Raw genomic sequence first — 18,278 nt, forward strand, 5'->3', positions numbered from 1 at the left:
AACTAAAATGTTCCTATAGACATCTCCATCGCCTCAGCTCCAGTGCCCATCCGTAGAAACACTTCATTTCTTTCCAGTTTCTTTGTCTCCTTATACCTTTGCAACATATTGTAAATATGAACAGTGGATCCAATATCCACCAACCAAGAATTGAAAGATTCAAAAGACAAATTTGACTCATAAAAAATATTTACATCACATGTACCTTCTTTAGGACTCTCTGATTCATTCGGCTTCTTGTTCTTCACAGTTGCTAGGAATGCATGACAGTTTCTCTTCCAATGACCCTCCTTCTTGCAATAGAAGCATTTACTTTTTGCTTTCTTTTTTTTCTGTATCCCCACCCATGGGTTTCAAGGCCTTGCCCTCATTTTCCTTCTTTTTCTTCTTCCCCTTGGAAGAAGGCTTTGCTTCAGTAGCATTAACCTCGGGTTTGTCCTTTTTAAGGCTTTCTCTGCCTTGACCAACACATTGGCCAGCTTAGTGAGTTCCAATTCCTTGTCATTGATATTATATGACAGGTGAAAAGGACCATAGACAAATGACAGAGAATTCAAGATCACATTAGTTTTGTATTTCAAGTTAAATCTTGTCCCCATGGATTCCAGTTTTTCAAACAGATTAATTATTTTTATGACATGATCCATCACTGGAGTCCCCTGAGACATCCTGGAGTTATGGATCTGACTCACTACCTCATAGTGGGTATATGTCAGCTGCTTATTGAACAATTCAGCAAGCTTATCCATTTTACCCTTAGCTGTACGTATATCCTTTACCGAATATACTACTAATTTATCCCATGATCCTAGGATATAGAGGGAAGCTTTGAAATACTTGATAAAGAAATCTTGAAAGTACTCTTGTTCCATTAGATCATCATGGTGGGGTTCTGGAGGAACTTGTTCATTAAGAACAGAGATGAGACTTTCTACGGTGAAGAGCAATTTAATGCTCTGGTACCAATCGAGATAATTTGGACCAGTCAATTTTGAATTGCTAATTAGGGCTAACAGGTTGGCATTAACGGTAGCCATTGAAACAGAATCTATACGTACACAAATAAAATCACATGCATTAATAACCATCGATAAGTTAACAAGCAAACAATAGTGATCAATTCAAGTCTCTCTCATGCCTTGAAAAGTGAATTGGATACCTACAACCCTTGCATGGATAAGTTACTTTGTCAGGAGTCATTATACATACTTTGTTTTTGTGGACTATTCTGTTTGCCTCTTGGGCTTCTAATAGTTTCGACCACTCAAGTGTCATGTCCAAATCCTATCAACTGACATACACTCAATTCATGTATATACCTCTTGCATTGGTTAGAATCACAAAATCATGAAGAATGGCCTACTGTCGCAGTGACCCCTCACTATCTGTATTCTAAACTTATCTAGATAGAGATAAATATTGATAGTTAAGTGATAAAAAACCTAACATTGTCCTGTCGGCGTATGTGGGGCCATATCACAAAACTTCTATACTTACCTTCAATAGGAGACCATGGATTTGTCTACGAACCTAGACCAATCCATATCATACATGTATTGTAATCGAAGAGGGATAATGAATAACTCTCACAATATTATAAAATATGGATGGCAAAAACAATTAAAAACCTTTAATTAGCATGATTATGGGATGACAACAATTAATAGAAGTGATAATTCCCCTCCCATTAAAAATAAAAATTCTAATAAACTTTCTATGAATCATGGGTGCATCTTCATGCCATAGATATTACAAATCTATGCACATGCTTCGCCTTGATCATCTCCACTGTCCTATCAAATCATCAAAGTTGGTGATCAACATCTCCATTTACTTTAAACACCACATGTGGATCATCATCAACATGCTCTCAGAAATCTTATCTCCGCTAAAATTATATTTGAAACCTAAAAATATAATCTATACATTTTCCTTTCCAATGAAGGAATCTGGATGGAGAAATCAACCCACCATTTGGGCTGCCCATGGGGGGAGTACATATTTATAAAAAAGAAAGGGGCAGAGAAAAATAGAGAGAAGCATTACATCAACCCCCATAAATCATAAAAAATAACTCATATCAATCAAGCAATCCATTTTATCAGAAAGCCAATCCCATTATCATCAACGTTTGCAAGAATAAGTTTCACCATGTATGGTCACAAAAATCAATTAACTATTAATTGAGTCATTAGGGTTCATGTGATATAATTTTTAAATTAACCCATTAACATCACATCTCATGTGATCAAGCCCCCAACTAAAATAAAAAACAGATCAACATCATATGTGACCATAAAAACCTAGACCCCACATCATTAAACCACTTTTTAATAAAAGGTGGATGAAGAGAGTCTTGCTTCAGCCATCTTCTTCATCCAAACAACATATATTTCATTTTACCTTTTTTTTTTTTTTTTTTTGTTGTTGCAGGAAATCAGCATAAAAGGAGGGAGCATAGCAGAGCAGCAAGGCAGCTAGGTGGGCGACACAACGGGGTGGCGAACCTCGTGGTTATGCAAGCTCGTGCGTCTTCGCTCCGTATGCTTGCACAGCCATGATGCAACAAGTGTGAGTGGACATAGTCCATGGGGTATAAGGGGGCTAGGGTGCTAGGCGCTTAGGCATTGGGAGCTAGGGTACTTGGACTTGGGCGATTGGTGGTATGGCTGCAGGCAGCCATGGTTGCTTGGGTTCTTCTCCATAATTTAATGAGAAATTGAAAAACAGATTTTTCTCTTTTTAGTTCCATGAAAACTAAAAACCCAAATCTTTCCTTTTTCTTCTCAAGAAAAACAAGAATCCTTATGGGAAGCTAAAAAATATTTTTTTTCCTTTTCTTTTATCTTTCCAAAAGATTCAAGAAACATAACCATACAAGAGAATCAAATTCTTGCAAACCATAAATTGTTATCCATGGGTGGGAAAAAGTGGCTCTGATACTATACATGGTAGTCATGGGATCATCTCAAGTGAATCCATGGGAAATCAATCATAGGAAATTTTGATTCTTGAAATTATCAAAAACAATCTCTTTCTCATCCTATAAGAATTTGGGAAAAACAAGAAAAAGAAAAAAACATCGATTCCCATCATTCCATTGGAAAATGAATCCATCCCACACCCGAATGCGCAGCGGAAAGAGATCGATTCGGATTTCTTTCGTATCCCATGAATATCAATTTATACAACAATAACCACAAAAAGAGTTAATTAGATTTTCTAACTTAAAGAGCCTCAAGTGTTGCCCCTCCTCTAGGTAGTGGTTCTTCCTCTAATGAGTACACTAGATTAAACAATCTCAAACTTTCTTGGTGCAGCCAAAGTTCTCCAAGCCAATACGATGTCTCCTCAAAGCTTCAGATAAACCAGGGTTTGAATAAACCCACACTCTCAATAACTAGAGAGAGAGAGAGAGAAGAATTCAGCCAAGGGCAGGAGAGAAAAAATTTGGCTAAGAGTGCTTGGCTGACTCCCCCTCCTTAGATTTATATAGTTGGGGCTCTAGCCCCATATTGATTTCCTAGTGCGAGTCTGACTCTCTCTGTCCTTCTTGACTTGAACCTGTCTAATTCCAATGTATTTCTAATTGGTGAAGAAGCAAAATCTTAAAGAAAAAATAATCAATTATTTGTTTTTATTTAATGGATAATAAAATAATAGTACCACATCCATTAAATTAATTAATTAGCAAATTCAAAAAATACCCTTACATAATAACATCTTATTATGTACCAAACCACCACTAATCAACATCGTCGTTATGGAATCTAAGGCATGTATACAAATACTGTCAAACCCCATTCCATAGTACATGTCCATATCAGAGTGTTTGTATACATGATTGGAATCCGTAAAACACGATCAAATATTTTCAATCAAAACATACATATAATCTATAATTTTATGTGAAAATAAGTTCTACAAAACCATTTTCAAAATGGTACGTATTCCTGATTCTCATCTGACCATCCATAGACAATCTTTCACTTGATGTCCCCCAATCCGGTAGTGGAGATCATGTTGAGTAACTCTTTCACTCACAAAATGTTTGCACATTCCAAGAACATTGGCTTAGGTTCTTAGAACCTCATTCAATTATAAACCAAGAATGCGTTCACATTTTGCAATGACAAGATCTTCTCATGTTACACCCGTGCCCAAACCAGGTATAATTTGAACTTGGTATGTAGGTACTACTTTGGTGACTATCGACATCAGTGACTTGTGGTCTATAGCAGTCAGATTTTTGGACTGTAGTAGAGTGGTGGACTATCCTCTATGCATGTGCTCATGGTGTGAAGAAAGTAGAAAGAGATATCCGAATCTACTTCCGAATGTGTGGTCATAAGTATCCTAACTATGTTGCTGTAACCTTTTAATGCATGGTATAATAATCCCATCACATTGTATACAAAACCTTACTAAAGAACCCTTGTGAGTAGGTGAGAAACACTGGAGAAAATCTGGTTTGAACAGTATAGTATGACCCACTGGTCGATTATCATAGCCTGATCAATGATCTGCATGTTACATTAGCCGATGGAATGCTGAACTCCCTAGTATGGAGTTGTTGTCTGTGGGACCTAGTACTTTGGGTCAAACCTTCTTTCGCGTGTCCCATTATGTTGTGCTAACATTATACAACTACACACCCAGTGTGGAGTCAAGGTGGTGGGCCCACGCAGTCCAACTGGGTAAATAATGGGTTTGACTGGGTTTAGGTGCACAGGCAAACATGCCTCAGTGGCCCTTGCCTATGTATACGTATGAGCTTCTAAAGCTCATAAACGTCACCACCAAAACTGTGAAAGGGAGTAAAGAAAGGAAAGAAAGGAGAAGAAGCATAAAAAGGAAGGAGAGGAGCTCGAATTTTTAGCTGACTTGCTTCCCTCACTCAGTTACAGGTAGGAACATTTGTTACCCATCTCCTCTTCTCCATTTATGTAGTTTCTATACCTAGGGTTTAGGATTTTTTACTGGGTTTTAGTTGAAACCCAGTGTTGAGCATTGAGGCCAGCTAGAGTGTGTTTGTGTAAGGGTACCACACTCTCTTGCATACTCCCAAACCTATTACAGATTGAATCCCAAGTAATTTGGGTGAAAATTGCTCAAACCCTACCTTTTAGGGTTTCGATCGAAGATTTGATCGTATCTCTAGTTTCACCTGGTGAATCTTAATGCCGCTAGGCTCAAAAGGTAGGTGGACTCGTCTTCTACAATTTCTATGGAACAAAATTGAACATAGGTTCAGGTTTATCAGAACCTGAACTGAAGAACAGTTCATAGAGCTCTGATTGGTCGATCTAACCGGTTGATCATCATCAACCGGTGGGATCCACTGGTGAGAAAACCCAAGTTTTAGGAGTCTACTAACTCCATGATCGGTCAATCACCATCCACCGGTGAGATCATCCGGTTGATAGTTGCCAAAAACCCTTGATCATGCCTAATTAATCGGTGATCCATAGGTTGATCATTGAACAATTGATGGGATCGGCCGGTGGGCCCAGACTAGGTTATTCCCAGGCCTTTTTGGGAAAAATTCTAGGGGAGCCTTAGTGACCTAATCTAACACACTACTACATGTGAACTAGGTCAGAGGGAAATATCTCGGTGAGATCTCGGGGTCACGACAGGTGAAAACTTCGGGTTATATTTGCCAACTCTATTGACTAGGTGAGTGAGTGTGGTTTTGAATTAATTTAAGGAGTGTTTCTTATTTTATAATTTTTGAATGTTGCATTTCCATGCATTTCAATTATATTACTGCTGTCTATTGAACTATGTATGCTTTAACTCTTATATGATTGAAATGTATGCTATGTGTAGAAATGGGATATGGCGTGGCTGAGGTGGATTCCAGTACCATGATCGCCATACTTAAGTTATGCATTCATGTTACATTAGACCTAGGCGGTGTGGCCGATGTATGATTTTGGTACTGTATTCGCCATACTAACTATTGCATTAGAATTGTATGTTGCATTAGGCTTGGAAATGGGTTGCGGTGGATTCCGGTACTGTATTCGCAATACTCAATAGTACGTGTATGTGTATGCTTGAGGAAATGGGCCAATGTGATTATTGCAGGAGATGGACTAAGTTGGGTGATCGATGGTAATTTTGGGACTGGCGGGGTTATCGGGGTTTGCTGGGACCCATGACTCATTTGGGGACCGGCAAGCTCCCTTTCGCAACTAGGGCATGTAACGCTGAGTGCCCTATAACGCATTCGGGGACCAGGGTACATCCTAATGTGTTGCAGTAGCATTGTTAACCTTACTTAGTTTTGTTGTTAGGTGGATAATAAATAAATGATCTCATGCACCATATTATGGATTATTTGTGTATGCTTGAATGCTCCCATCCCCTCATTGAGCTTAGTGAAGCTCACACCATGTGTGTGCCTTTCTTTTAGATGATGATGCAGGTGTTGTTATGTCTATGAGTACTGACATTTCTCTCTCCATCGCTGATGTAGGTGAAGAGTGGAGGATGCCCGAATCCGAGGAGCATGGTCCAGACTGTGCTTGTAATGATTGTGCGTATGATGTACTATGATTCGGGGACGAGGCGTTTACCATGTTGACTATTATTGATACAATTTTGTATTAACTACTATTATGTTTTGGTTAATTGTGGAACAAAGATAAACTTTATATATGTAATATTTTATCACTTTGATTACCCAGTTATGAGAGTCAATATTGTATATATAATTGTCTTGCGTTGCTTTGATTTATTTATGATTCTCAATGGTTGATTGCGCTATTAAGATACTGCATTTGAGATCTTGGAGGTCGAATAGGATGGTAGTAAGCATCCTAGTCACATTCCCGGGTTTTAAGGAGTGGGGTGTGACATCTTAGGTGCTGGGTCTTTGTGACACATGTCTATCCCTAACTTATATTTGGCAGTAACACATGAGGGAATACGTAAATAGATTCTTCGTCAATACACATCAGTAAGTGTACTCGCATTCGTACCCTAACATCAACCTGCTTAGGTACACCACCCTGACATCAACTTGCTTCGGTACACCCAATGCGATCACAATATGATAAGGTGCCCAACACAAAACCTAATCGTGACTACCATTTTAAGTGTAAACTTGAAGACAAATAATGCTCAAAAAATTTATATCGCATGTGATAATATTAAACCAAAATGTATAAATGGTTCAATAAAAATAAACTAGGCTTGATAGACATAAATCCAACAAAATCCATGTGTGGGACCCACCTATCTTGGATTCCATCTGTGGAGTGCAGCTCAGGTTCTGATTCTCGTAAGGCCTGATCTGGACAGATGACATCCAAGATAGGTGGGACCCACCCTTGGATGCCATCTAGGTGGCTCAAACCCGTACGTATGGTTCTTGTACAAGAAAATGAAGAGTTCGGCTTAGATTCATGTATCAGATCCATCTCGTATGCCCCTGAGCCGATGAGATGGAATCCACAAAGTGGGGTCCACAAAGTGGATTCCATCCCGTGGGTTTAAGGCGTACGAGATGGGTTTTATACGTGAACCCAAGCTGAACTCGAACCTCCAGCCTCCCACGGAATAGGGTCTACCTTAAGATGACACTTGCGAAATTGCTACTGTTAAAGTATCAGTTTTACATGTTCACGCGATGAGGATAGTACTTAGAGATAAGGACCATGCAATTTCTTGCAAGTGGGACTGGGGAACCCGTGAGTAATTAAGTACAACATTATCTTGTAAATTCCTAATATTTCCCAAAATTGCAGTCATAGAATTAAAATTCCACTCCGATTAAAGAAGTATTTTAAAAGGGGAAGCATTCTTGTAGAGGGAGCGTGCCCTTGTCCAACTGTGTATGAAATCTTTGACCTTTTAAAAATACAAAAATAACCTTATCCATAAAGAAATGAAATCATTCTATTCCGACGAATACGATTAACAGCAACAAGAAAATTACACACACGGCCACGGTGTCACAGTATGGGTGGGGACAAAGCTGGGGATCTTTTCATTCGAGGGGAAGAAATGGATCTGGACCACCAAATGAAGCAGTCATGGGGGTCTTGGGTCTCTTGGCCTTATCAGAGCATTAGGGCCTTCTGGGCCACAGGAAATTTTTCTTTCTTGTTTTTTAGTTCTTTCTCACCGTCCAGCCGCTAACTGAAAATGAAGACATTGAGACTTTGGGCGGCAGTCCTTATCTGAGCCCATTAGGCTGGCGGCATCTTCCAACACACACAAAGCGAAGAAAGCACTTATCAAAGACTTGGACTGTTTCTGGAATTTGGAACATTGAGACAATGGGTGGCGGTCCTTATCTGAGCATTAGGCTGGCGGCATCTTCCTACACACACAAAGCGAATAAAGCACTTATCAAAGACTTGGACTGTTTCTGGAATTTGAATCGTCTACGATGCAACTGCTCATCTGTGCTGCGTAGACATAGGGTTGTCTTTGTCCGAGCGTCTTGCCTGAGTGGGGTTAAGACAGTCTTTGCACGTGACCCAATATCTGCACAGCACAGACAAGACGAACAGCTGTGCCGTATACAATCAGCATCCCGGTCTGTTTCTGTGAGTATGTGTTTGATTCTACCCATTGACTTTCCTCACCTATATATTTTGATAAGAACACAAAGTAATTAGATAAGAAAAGACAAATAAATAATATTCTGCTTATAGTTCATTATTGTTCATGAAATAGATATCATTAGGACAAATAGCACAAAATTTGCAAGAAACAGAAAAAAGAATAAACTGATTGAACCATAAGTATGAAATTTTAAGAACAAAAAAACGTTTAAAAATATGAAGTATTCAATAATTACAACAAAGGAGAACTAAAGGGATCCCACAAAAACGAATACGAAAGCGAAACAATCCTATCAGTGGAAGAAATTGTTCATTGTAAAACTTCAAATTAGGATTTTGATCGTTACCTAGAATTTCATAGATATGGAGACTTAGGGCGGCAGTTCAATAGGTTTTTTTTTCTTCTTTTTTTCACACATACAGTTTTGCATTCCCTGAATGCAAGCTCCTCCATGATCAATAGTTTTTTCTCAAAACCCTAATTACCACTCTTTAAACTTGATATTTCCATAGGGAGAGGCCAAAATTCGGCTATGTTGCACATGTTAGGGTTTTGTTTACTATGAATGTAAGAAACCTGGACATTTCAAAACTTGAAAAGAAACAAGCTTACGATGTTGAAACCATTTGGGACTCAAGTGACGATGAGGAAGACAAGGATGATTCTGAGGAAGAAATCATCAATCAACTTGGCCTTCATGGTACATGACGAAGAAAACATTAAGGTAATCTATAGTTATCACAGTTAAAATTCTAAATTAGATGAATTAAATGATATTGATATTGATGATGTAGACGGAAATGATATTGAAAAAGGGTTTGAAGCCTTTATGATGCAAGTTGCATACTAGAAGCCTCTAAAATGGTTCTAGAAAAAGAGATTATTGATTTAAATGATAAAATCAAAGGATTGACCTCTTACACACACAAGTTAGAAAAAAGAAAATGTAAAATTAACTTTTGCCTTACACACATTCATAAAAGGTCAAAAGACCTTGGACACACTTTGGGAACCCCACATAAAGACCCCCAAAACAAAGAGGGCCTTGGCCATGATGGTAGAGCACCATCCCAAACCAAGTGAAAAAGAAAGGATGATAAATCCTAAAAGGAGAATACAAAACAAAGACCAAGCTTCAACTTCTTATTTCAAGTATAGAAATTGTAATAAAACCGGAGATACCTCATGCATACCATTTTCTTAGGATAATGGGAAAAAACCTCTAATGCTAACCAAGGACAAGCTCGTAAGAGGAAAAACACACATCATGCATATTATTAAATTTCTCACTTAAGGCCTAATAAGCCTTAAAGAGATTTTACCCCTCAAAGACATTGCTGAGTTCTTTCACATTCCTCATTTTTATTATTACATCTTATTTGAATATTGAAGAGATCTTCTCCTTCACATAGTCTAACCAATCAGCAAAAGCACCATCGACACTCATATCTGTTTCTGGATCAAATGGGAATGGTTCCATTGGTTTAGTTGCTTCCAGTAGCTCCTCAATTGGAATCTCTGGTTTTGACCTCTGTAATGGAACTATTGGGTTGTAGTACTTGTCTGGCTCTGGACAATAGTCCTGAAAAGAAAATAAAAGATAAGACACTCAATTTAGTAAAATTGGTTCTGTTTTTTTAATAAATCTCATTAATTTTTCCCATAATCTAATAAGTTTATGTTGTTCAAATTAAGTTCAAGTAAATGATGAATGCCAAATTAACCTGATCAGCATGCATTTTCCTCACAAATCTCTTGCATATCCTGAAAATTTTCCCTTCCAGTAATTCATCTGATAGACGAAGATATGTCATAGCAGCCATTCTTAATTTTGGAGGTCCATCCCTGTTAACACCATTTGGTCTTACATTCCTAAGTATCTGATTATACGCCGTCCGATCATACCTCGAAAGTGCATTCTCTCCTGCAACTTCAATTTCTTCTCTCCAACCTCCACTGAGAACCTAGACTTCCACCAACACACAATGCTCAAAACCTCACAAATAATAATAGTGATCTTAATTGAAAGACTATAGGAATAGGAACTAATTGAGAGTTTTTCTTTACTTGCTGAACTAGTTCCTCTGGACCACTTTTAGCTTCTGCAGTTTGCTCAGAGTCTCTCATCTCCATGCAAGTGAAGTTAAAAATGGCAAAATGCCTAGACAACATCCTTGCGATACACCGGTATCCATCTCGATCATTCAAGTTATAATACCCTGAAGTCAGCTCAGCAGCATGGCTTTCAGCTTTATACCACCAATGGATCCCAGAAACCTGCCTTTTCAAGTATCAATTAGATATCCCAATTAGTAAATGAGGTATAAACTTATGAGATGATTTGTGTTAGTCTACTTAATTACCTTCGCTGCTAACTTTAATTTACACGATAAGAAGACCTTATTGGTTTCGTCGAGGATTTGATCACCATGAATTAGCAACTTGTTAGAATACCATGTGAGGAAGAACTTCCCTTTCTCTGTAAGATATGTTCCATTTGGTCCAAAGAATTCAGTAGATCCTGGCTTGTCATTATATTCCCCTGCATCATCTGGCAATTCCCATTCAGGGTGACCGACACTCTCCACCGCCTTTTTGAATTCTGATTTGAGATACTTGTCATAACACTACAATATTGTTCATAAGAGATTGTTATAAGTCACAGTATTTACCAAATTTAGAAATATGTACAGATCAATCAATATCACCTGAAATTCTCCAATGCCAGGAAAGACCCAACCTTGGTTTTGTGGATAAGAGGGATATCTGAGTTCTCCTGCTGGACCAAGCCCCACTTCAATGTCTATAATAAGTCCTTCCTCTAAGAAATCCCACATGTTCTCTCTAAAGCTCTTCATGTAATCACTATAAACCTATATATAGAAATTGATTGATACCCATTCTTTAGCTTGAAAATTTCATAACAAAGTTATAAACAAAAAACCCAAATAACATAGATTAAGGTAAGGTTAGGTTAACCTGTATTGCTGTCCTCCCACCAAAGAGAGGCTGGTTATCCACACCAATTGTTAGATATTCCTTGTTCCTGGTACCGGCTCGGTTTGTATAAAAGATATCAGGGTCTGATTCGCCAATCTCGAGCACCCATTGGGGAAGAGGGATGTTCATAACATCACCAACATTTCCTCCACATTGGTGGAATGACATTATAGCTTGTAGTTTCAATCCACATTGTTGAACAAGTTGGAATAAGCTCCTGTAAGCACTCCAATTGTATTGCTTGGGACATTTTGATTCAATAATCCCCCACCACACATCCACCATCACTCCATCAACATCAGCTGATTTTAGCTCTTTCAGCTGTTTCTCTAATCCAGCTTTGTCTTCCAATTCATTTTCTGCTGTAATAACACCCAACTATTTCCATTCCCAAAATCAACACAAGATAATATCAAAATCTCAATAAGTATATATAAGACTAATTCTATATTACCAAATTGGTTTGAGAATGTACTTACAGGGAGCATTACATAAACAGGTACATAGTTGGCCAGCATCTTCTCTTTGTCAGTGAGCAGCATTGGGGCCTGCATTTTTTCAGGGTAGAAGGAGAAGGCAGCAAGTGCTTTAGTTCTTTGCTTGAGAGAATGGAAATGAGGATCACTTCACTACCCTTTTATAGTCTCAAGATTCTTAACACTGAGAACTTTTAAGAGATTGACAACTTCTTTAAAAAAGAAGAGTCGGGCATCTCCATACTCTTCCATGCATCCTTATCTTTACGCATCCTTATTGTTAAACAATATGGGTCCGGCCCATGGGCGCTCACTTGGAGCAGCCATGGGACCCACAGACCCACTAGGGTTAGAGGAGGAGGGCCAGATGGTGGTCTCCACTCCCCCCCCCCCCACCACTTGTATATAATGAGTGAGAGAGAGAGGCTACGCACAACAGATTGCAGCAACCCTCCCTTTCCCCTATCTCACGTTTGTGCGTTTGTGCGCTTGTGTATCGCTTAGGGATTTCATCTTGTTTCCTTGGATTTGGAGCGTGAATCCTCCATTAGAGAAACCTAACGAATTTGTGGATCATTGTGAAGCTTGTGACATCAGAGTTCGTGCAGATCAACACGTAAGGCAACTAAATCTTTTCTGCTGCATGAAAATCAACATCAAGGTAATTATAGACCCGAGTTAGTTCCGTTTAATACTTACCCTTGTAGGGCCCTTAGTTATCTAAAATTTAACCGGTTACAAAATCATGTACTTACTGGGGTGGAACACATCCAAGTAACCAAAGGTTAGCCTCATTCACATTCACATTTTGACTATGTTAAAAGTACAGTAGAATCATTGTCATGGTAATCTTGATAGGAGTGGCTTACAAACTGCCACAAATGACAAACAGATGCTTACAAAAGAGGGACCGTGGAATAAGTCAAAAAAAAAAGGTTACCTTGGATTGGGATGGAGGGTCTTGGGTGGAGACGTCTGATGCCACAGCCTGAGGCTTCCTTACAATGCCAGAGGAACCGAAAGAGAGACTATACCCCAGGCTTTGCTTGTTGGCTTGTTTGGATCCTTCTGTAATCATTTTTCTGCGAAACGGTGGTTCCTGAAGCTTGATTTTCTTCTCCCAACCGATCAGACTTGAGTTTACAAGACTTGACATGGTAACACACACTTCTTGTTAATTTATTTTTCAACAGAAAAAGAATGGAAACTGCTGTTCTCACATCTGTTAGATTGAAGAATGTTTGTGGCTTTATAAATTGATAATGGAGGGGAAAGAAGAAAGGAAAATGGAAAAAGAATGGAAGAAGCGAGTGGTGCATGTTGTTCTGTGACCAGAAAAAATATCCAAACTTGATTGCAGAATGGAAGAAAAACGAGTGGTGTATGTTGGGGCGGTAAAATGGATTCCTCCAATTCTCTGAGGAACTAACAAAGATGAAATGACGAAAGGCCTTTGGGTCAGTATCTGCTTTAGTTTTCAGTTTACCTTCAAGTCATTCTCATCTGTCTCATTCCCGTGGAGAGCCATCTGCATCTCCTTACTTCGGTGTATTTTAGAACCTGGTTTTTTCTTTTGTTATTTGTGGTCTTGAATTCTTGTAAATGTTTCGAAATTTGCCTTGCTCCAACATTTTTGGTGGCAACCCAAAGGCGAAATTTTGTGAAGTCACTGATGGCAGCGGAGGCTTAGATCGATGGATCGACCCAACTTGGAGGAGTTTTACCATGTTTTATTTTCTTGTTGTGTAAGCAAGAGAGAAAAGAGTGATTTGGGCATTTTTCATGTTAGGGTTTTGTGGGGAGAGTTCTTGCTGCCACTTTTGGTGTTCTTGAGAGATCTCCATTATATTTTTCTTCTATCATGTAATGAATCATTTCAGCATCACCCATGGATGTAGCACATTAAATTGGTGTGTGATTCATGTTAAATCTCTGGGTCATCCTTTCTTGAATCTGTTTTGTTTCTTAGTGTTTATTGGTGTTTGCGTTAACATCTTTGACTATTAGATAGGGAACCAGTCCAACCTTCAATGAGTCGGACGCTTTGTTTAGATAATATTTAGTTGAGGTTACACAATATCACAATATGCTGTGGTATGGTAACCCAACAATTACAGGACGAATATGGAAACAAGTATATCATTGAATAGAAAAAGAATAACACTGGTATGGTAACTGATCCTTGAGAAATATGGAAAGCGATATCACAATCTGTGATTATGATCTTCGGTGATCTTCGGTTGATGCACACCCTCAAATTGGAGTGTCGCGGTAGTAGAGCTTCAACTTGTTAAATATCCATTGGAAACAAGTAGTGGAGAGTCCCTTGGTGAAGATGTCGGCTAGTTGATCTTTTGTAGAGATGAATTGCATATTAAGTTCGTGATTGGAGACTATATCACAAACAAAGTGTAAATTGATTTCCATGTGTTTGGCGCATGTATGAAACGATGGATTGGCTGATAGGTATGTGGCGCCAATGTTTTCACACCAAAGAATCGGCACCTAAGTGAGAGAGACGCCAAGTTCACCGATGAGTAATTCCAGCCATGTGAATTCAGCACAAGCATCAGCTAGCGCCTTATACTTTGTTTCGGTGGTGGAGCACACTACCATTTTCCGATTTTTGGAGGCCCAAGAAAGGAGGTTGGGACCCATAAAAAATGGTAATAGCTGCTTGATTTGTGATCATCACTATTACCCTCCTAGTCTGCATTAGAAAACACCTACAGGCAAGCGTCGGTTGATTTCTCAATAAGAAAGTTGTGAGACTGAGTATGTTTTAGGTAGCATAGAATCCTCTTCACAAGTGACTAATGATCCTCAGATTGGTCGTGCATGTACTGACAGGCCTTGTTCATAGAGAATGCCACGTCTGAGTGAGTTAGAGTGATGTACTGGAGTGCACCCACAATGCTACAATACTGAGTGGGTTCATTGAGTGGAACACCCCCAGTGCAGAGATTTTAACAGTGGTAGAGATGGGGGTGCGAACTGGCTTCCACCTCGTCATACCTGCGTGTTGTATTAGATCTGAAAAATAGTAGGATTGAAAGAGGATGATGCCATTTAAATGGGGAAGGACCTCCACTCCAAAAAAGAAACTCAAAGAGCCCAAGTCCTTGATGGAAAACATTGCTACCAATTGATTAAGGAAATGTTGCACATGGGAGGGTTGGTTGCTTGTAACTAGAATGTCATTGACATACACTAGGACATAAGTTGTAATGGACCCCTACTTGTATATGAATAAAGAAGGGCCGGTTTGGGGGGATCGAAAACCAGAGGCAGTGAGAAAGTGGGTGAGCCGGTGTATGAGGACAAAATGGGGTCGCATGGCAGGGGATCACCACGTGTCCTCCACCTCAACGTGAGAGAGAGGTGAAATGAATGTAGGGTGTCACCACCTAAACGAGGGTCTAGAACCCGAAAATTGTACTGTAATGACTCACATGCTATGTTTTTTTTTGGGATAAATGGTCTGTTGGTTTGGGTATAAGTTAAGTTACGGTCTGGAGAAGGTATTAGGCATCCCAGTCCACCCGGACTTGCCGATCTTTCTATTGCTAGACAAAGTTGGATTATAACATGCTTTTGTGGGAGAATATAAAGTTCAAAAATTATAAGAAATTAAAATACGAAGATGGACACATACCCGAAGGTTCAGTTGCAAAGCAGGGGTTAGTATATAGGAATGTAAAAATAAAGGACTCAAAACCTAAATGACCTAGGCATGATTGACTCTAATTTAAGCATGGTGACACGATAGGTGTATGGGAATGACAACAGTGCTTTAATGCATGTGCAAGGAGAAACATATAAATCAACAATATGAATGATAAAATGCGGGACTCTTAGACTATAGGGGATGGGGATCATAGAGATATGCATGCGTGAGAGTGAGATGCAACATGAGAGAAAAAAAAAAAAGAAGGGCACAAGGAATACGTGTGATCACCATCTAGAGAGATGAGATCATACTTCTCATGAGATGCAAAACGAAGTAAAACTAAAAATCACTTAAATATATGAAATGAAAGAGTAGGAAAGAATCTACCTAGATTGAAGATGAACAAAATGGAAGTGTGGAGCTTTTCCATTATAACTCAGGAGATGTGTACGTAGAGTAAGTTTCGTCGTTTGTGGTGGCTTCTCTTGTTTTTTCTGAGAAACCTTCAGCCAAACACATACTTATGGTTTCAAAATTGAGGTCGTTTAATTAAATAGTTTAAATCGAACCGAATCGAACCGTTTAACTGAATAAACCGTTTGACACTCTTAAATATACATAAATGTGCCAAAATCAAACAGAAACATTTACCGAATCGAACCTTTTAAAATCAAAATTATAAAACTGTTTAATAAATGGTTCGATTATAATTTTAAAATTAAGATCATTTAATTAAACGATTCAAATCGAATCGAATCATTTAACACCCTGGGCTACAATATTTGTCGGTCAATATCGGTGATCTTCGGTTGATAATGACTGAAGTGAGCTTTGGATGTCCAGGTGACAGCTCCTCCACCGTGTAAATCATGGGACCACCATGAATACCAATTGGCCAATCATTAAAGAGATGTCTTGTCTACATAATCCTCTATTTGCGCGCCACATGCTTAGTAGTATGGGTGTAGCAACAGAGATAAGGTTTTCTATCCTGATGGCCAATCCATATCCTTCTGGTTATTGGGCTTGCTGCAGTTCCCTTTGTTAGTTGCCAGCCTTATCTTTTGCCCATCTGCTTTTTATTGATATTGACCCTTTTAATGTAGTTGTACAGTAGCAACATGGAGAGAATGGTTGGGATTTGGGTCTTTTGTAACACGATGTGATTTGTAATGTTTGGGTACGCAGCCCAACATATAGGATGGGTATTGGACTGCATGTTCAAGAACTATGGTCCTTTAAATATGCGCTACACATCATGTCGCGCTACAAAAGAACTCAATGCGAGTAGTTGATCTACTGTCTTTATTTGAGCTATTAATTGCATGCAGTTGAGCAATGATAGGCTTCAAAAAAATGAAAAAGAAAAATTAAGGGCGGGCCTGAGAGCTGAAGAGGTTGAGACAAAGATAATGGACAACTGGTTCAATCCTTTGATTTCGTTTCTTGAGGTCTTGGGCCATAATTGATTGAGACTTGAGTAACCCACATGGTCAGTTTTCATTTAATCGCAGTACAATCCAAAAGTCCACCATCCAAAAACGTCCAAAAATATCTTGGGCCTACGGGGGGGAGAGGAGCAATGTCCAGCAGTTAAGAATAATGGCATTACAAACTCATTTCAGAAATATTGTAAACACGCCCAATTTTGTTTTATTATTATTAGGGTTTTTAACAATTGTCTCCCTTGAAAATACCCATTTATCTAAATGCCTCTTACAATTTTTTTAATAGCAAATTTCTCTTTACTTTCAAAACAATGTAGCACTTTAATCTAGTCCGTTAGTCTGGAATGTTAAATGTTTGTTTTAAGAATTCTAATGACCAAAATGCTTTTATGATAAAAACCAATCAGAATTAAAAAGTAAAGTGATCAAATTACCCTCATCTTCCCCAAATAATTTAGGAAACTACAAAAAAAATCCTAAAATCATTCAAAAAACCATCTTCCCCAAATCCTTTGCATTGATGGCAAACCCATTTCAGAATTTGAGCCTGTTAGCATTATTTCTGTGGTGCATTAGTCAAATTTGTTTTGGGTTTAAGATTTAATTTCTTTGTGGGTTTGTCTGTTGCAGGATTTTAGGGAAAGAATGAGTTTGCAGTGAAATAAGGGAAAGGAAGAACAATAAAAGCTACAAAGTTTAGGATTCGATTTTCAGAAGAGATCAATAGCAGAACCAAAAGTCAAGGAATAAATAGAACTTGGTCCAATGGAAGAACAAAGAGCCAGACCAGAAATTTGAGTTGGATTTTCCAATTTAGATAGTCTTTTAACTCTAGAAATTGCAACCAGAATCCCTTAGGGTAGGAATATAACTTCCAAATTCTGAGAAGGAAAGGAGGTTGAACCAACTATGTGGGGCTGTTTGTATCGCCCAGAAAACGGAGTAACAATATAGGTTTAAAGAAACTGAAATAAAAGAAGAAGATAGAACTAGGAGAGAGAGGAGGAAGGCAGTGTACATACGCCGCGAGGTAAAACTCAACTTTAAAATCTATTTTCCATTCTAGTCTCTCTCTCTCTCTCTCTCTCTCTCTCTCTCGTT

The 18,278-nt window shown here is 38.7% G+C and overlaps 1 protein-coding gene across 1 annotated transcript; it reads right to left on the reverse strand.

Annotated features, from left to right (window-relative positions):
* Positions 1–9,919: 9,919 nt before the first annotated feature.
* On the reverse strand, positions 9,920–13,227 carry LOC122656197 (beta-amylase). Its single transcript, XM_043850667.1, has 8 exons — positions 13,000–13,227; positions 12,063–12,131; positions 11,563–11,961; positions 11,292–11,456; positions 10,947–11,210; positions 10,651–10,860; positions 10,308–10,547; positions 9,920–10,165 (listed from the first exon to the last, which is right to left on the reverse strand). The coding sequence occupies exons 1-8, from the start codon at positions 13,213–13,215 to the stop codon at positions 9,959–9,961; spliced, it is 1,770 nt and encodes a 589-aa protein (XP_043706602.1). The 5' UTR covers positions 13,216–13,227; the 3' UTR covers positions 9,920–9,958.
* Between the last annotated feature and the right edge of the window lie 5,051 nt (positions 13,228–18,278).

This window comes from Telopea speciosissima, chromosome 3, assembly GCF_018873765.1.
Source record: "Telopea speciosissima isolate NSW1024214 ecotype Mountain lineage chromosome 3, Tspe_v1, whole genome shotgun sequence".
Classification (NCBI taxonomy): Eukaryota; Viridiplantae; Streptophyta; class Magnoliopsida; order Proteales; family Proteaceae; genus Telopea; species Telopea speciosissima.